At 43.9% G+C, this 3134-nt stretch overlaps 1 protein-coding gene across 2 annotated transcripts in view; it reads left to right on the forward strand.

The window, feature by feature from the left end:
• Mettl16 (methyltransferase like 16) overlaps nucleotides 1-3134 on the forward strand; it is a 50896-nt gene that overhangs the window by 46140 nt on the left and 1622 nt on the right. For both annotated transcript variants that reach the window (XM_021176308.1, XM_029483855.1), the window contains one exon: nucleotides 2923-3096. In XM_021176308.1, coding sequence (XP_021031967.1) covers nucleotides 2923-3096 — 174 coding nt within the window. The remainder of the gene's footprint in view (nucleotides 1-2922; nucleotides 3097-3134) is intronic.

Genomic DNA, 3134 nt, shown 5'->3' on the forward strand with positions numbered 1-3134 from the left:
CTGGCCTCGAACTCAGAAATCCACCTGCCTCTGCCTCCAAAATGCTTGGGACTAAAGGTGTGTGCCACCACATTTGGGTGGAACTTAATCTCTTTTAATTTCTAAGAATAATGGAGGTCACTGTTAGCATTCAAAGAGTCATAGAACAGAGCGGCTCCCCTATAGCAGAGGAGAAGTGGTAGGATCTTCACGTGAGATCACTCAGCACAAAAGATGGCTGTCTGAAAAGATGATGTGTGGCTTTCCTTTTTGCCATTCTCGTTGTGTGTTGAATAGGCTGTTAGGATGTTGTGAAGTACAGTGGAAAATCCCACTTTTGTCCCTCATCATCCCATGTGCCACTGTCTTTCTTCTCCCCGGCTTACTAGAAACCTTGTTTCAAGCTCCTTGTGTGCTTAGCTCTCAGTATCCAGTAGGAACCTTGTCTATTATCCTGGGTAAGGGAGTGACAGTGTTGCTGTCTTCATGCTGCTATGAACTCCCCTCATCTTGTCTGAAACCTAAAGGACTAGGGACCAGCCTCTTAAAGGTCTACTGTTTCTCAAGGGTAGTTTCTTCTACACGGGTTCAGCTATTCGGGGTTTTTCTTGTTTGTGCTGCTTTTGTTTTTATTTTGAGACAGGGTTCAAGGTATATAGCTCTGGCCAGCCTAAAACTTGTGATTTTGTCTCATCTTCCTGAGGCTTCCATTCCAGGTGCATTTGAGTATTTTTGTTACTGCCTCCCCCATCTCTACTTCATCCCCCTGAAGCCTGCCTCCCCCGGCCCCCTCTCTCTCTGTCTCTCTCTGGGGTATGTGTGGTTTTTGGAAACAGGGCTTTTCTGTGTATCCTTGGCTGTCCTGAAACACACTCGCTAGACCAAACTGGACTCAAACTCAGAAGTCCCCTGCCCTTGCCTCTGCAATGCTGGCATTAAAGGCATGTGCCACCACCACCTAGCTTATCTGAAACCTTGTATTAGTTAATTCTAGTATAGAGAAGTAACAGCTCTGGGGATATTGTTCAGTAATAGAGTACATACATATGCAAGGCCCTGGGTTTGATCCATAATATTTGTCTGTCCCCAATTGCCAAAAAAGAAATTGAAAGATTGTTTCTTAGAAAAATGTTTCTGACATCACCTTACATGTTTCCTAGCATAGGAGCCACTGGCTATTTTTTGAGTGTCTTTGGTGTGGGGTCACTGGTTAATGTGACAAAGCTTCACCAAGTACTTGGATGTATGTACAGGGCCTGTTGGTGTTGCCAGGGAGAACTGGAGCTGGGGCCAGCACAGTTCCCAGGGGTTCTGGATCACAGGGAAAGGTCTTCAACCTGCTTCTCTCTTTGAACTTTCCCTTAGTATCCTCTCCTGGTCACTCTGTACCTTTCGTAATTTTTAAATGTTTTTACTTTATTGATTAGCACAAATCTGTATGTTAAAAGTATGTCTGGCAACCATCCCCAGTCTTTAATTCGGGAAGACAGGCAGTTGGATCTCTGTAAGTTCTAGGCCAGCTAAAACAACGTAGTAAAACAACACTGCCCTCTCCCCCCCAAAAAGGGATATGTGTGTATTTCTTTTTTTTTTAATTAGATATTTTATTTATTTACATTTCAAATGTTATCCCCTTTCCTAGTTTCTCTCTGAAAATCCCATATTCCCTTCCCTCTCTCTTTCTCCCCCTCCCCCTGCTCCACAACCCACCCACTCCTGCTTCCTGGCCCTGGCATTCCCCTATACTGGGGCATAGAACCTTCACAAGACCAAGGGCTTCTCTTCCCACTGATGGCCGACTAGGTCATCCTCTGCTGCATATGCATCTAGAGACACAAGTCCCACCAGGTGTTTTCTTTGATTGGTGGTTTGGTCCCAGAGAGCTCTGGGGGTTCTGGTTGGTTCATATTGTTGTTCCTCCTATGGGGCTGCAAACCCCTTCAGCTCCATGTGTGTATCTTAGCTAAATGTAACTTCAGAGTACCATGTAGGAAATTGTAACTTTAAAGAAATAATTTAATTACTGTAGTGTCACTTCTGATATTTTAAGTGGAACTTGAGTCCCTCTAGTGGGTGGATTTTAATCTGCTTAAGCCCTAGGTAGAAAGTTTGGTGCTTTGGATTCCCATGGCCCTAACTTTCTTTTTTCTTTTTTGTTTTTGTTTTTGTTTTTTGTTTTTTTGTTTTTCGAGACAGGGTTTCTCTGTGTAGCCGTGGCTGTCCTGGAACTCACTTTGTAGACCAGGCTGGCCATGAACTCAGAAATCTGCCTGCCTCTGCCTCCCAAGTGCTGGGATTAAAAGCGTGCTTCACCACCGCTCGGCTGTCCCTAGCTTTCAAGTATAATGTTCTCATTGGTACTGGTATCCTGCGTGCCCAGCTTACAGGCAGTACATGGTCTGGAACCAACTTCTTCCATTCATCTGATTCTCAGTGGCCCCCATCATTCTTGGCCTGTGTGGTTTTTTGTTTTTGTTTGTTTGTTTGTTTTAAAGAGGATTCTTGGGAATCAGGTGTACATCTTAAGGCTTGTATTATCTACATTTTACAAACTAAGCTATCACCCTTGCCTGTGTGTAGTTCATTAGGGACATGCTTGGGGCACCACAGCTAGAAAAGGTGATTTAGTGTGGAGAATATCTATACTGATAGCTGGAATATAGCAAAGGTGATAGGATTTGGAGTTTGAATCCCAACCTGCCATTATTAATGGTGCGACTCTGAGCTATAATGACATAGCTTGCCCTTTTTTTTTTTTTGTAAAGTGAAGGAAGTGGTAAAGTTTTCTCCCAGAGCTGGCTTCAGCATCAGAAAGAGCATGCACATAGGCCTTTGTGTTTCCTGCCCTGTGGTTGGGAACAGAAACCCTGACATGTCCCAACTCGTGTCCACTGTAGTGCACTTTATTAATTGTTGGGATAACTTTCTTCTTTTTTCTTTCAGTCACCTCCAAGTAAACGAAGAAAATTAGAAAAGCCAAGGAAACCCATTACTTTTGTAGTGTTGGAGTCTGTGATGAAAGAATTATCTCTCAAAGCTTCATCTTTGGGCTCTGAGACAGCGGAAGGCATAGTGGTTGTAACAACGTGGATAGAAAAGATCCTGACTGATCTGAAGGTGCGTGACCAGCACACTGATGGAGCTTTACCATCATG

This window comes from Mus caroli, chromosome 11 (genome assembly GCF_900094665.2).
Source record: "Mus caroli chromosome 11, CAROLI_EIJ_v1.1, whole genome shotgun sequence".
Lineage (NCBI taxonomy): Eukaryota > Metazoa > Chordata > Mammalia > Rodentia > Muridae > Mus > Mus caroli.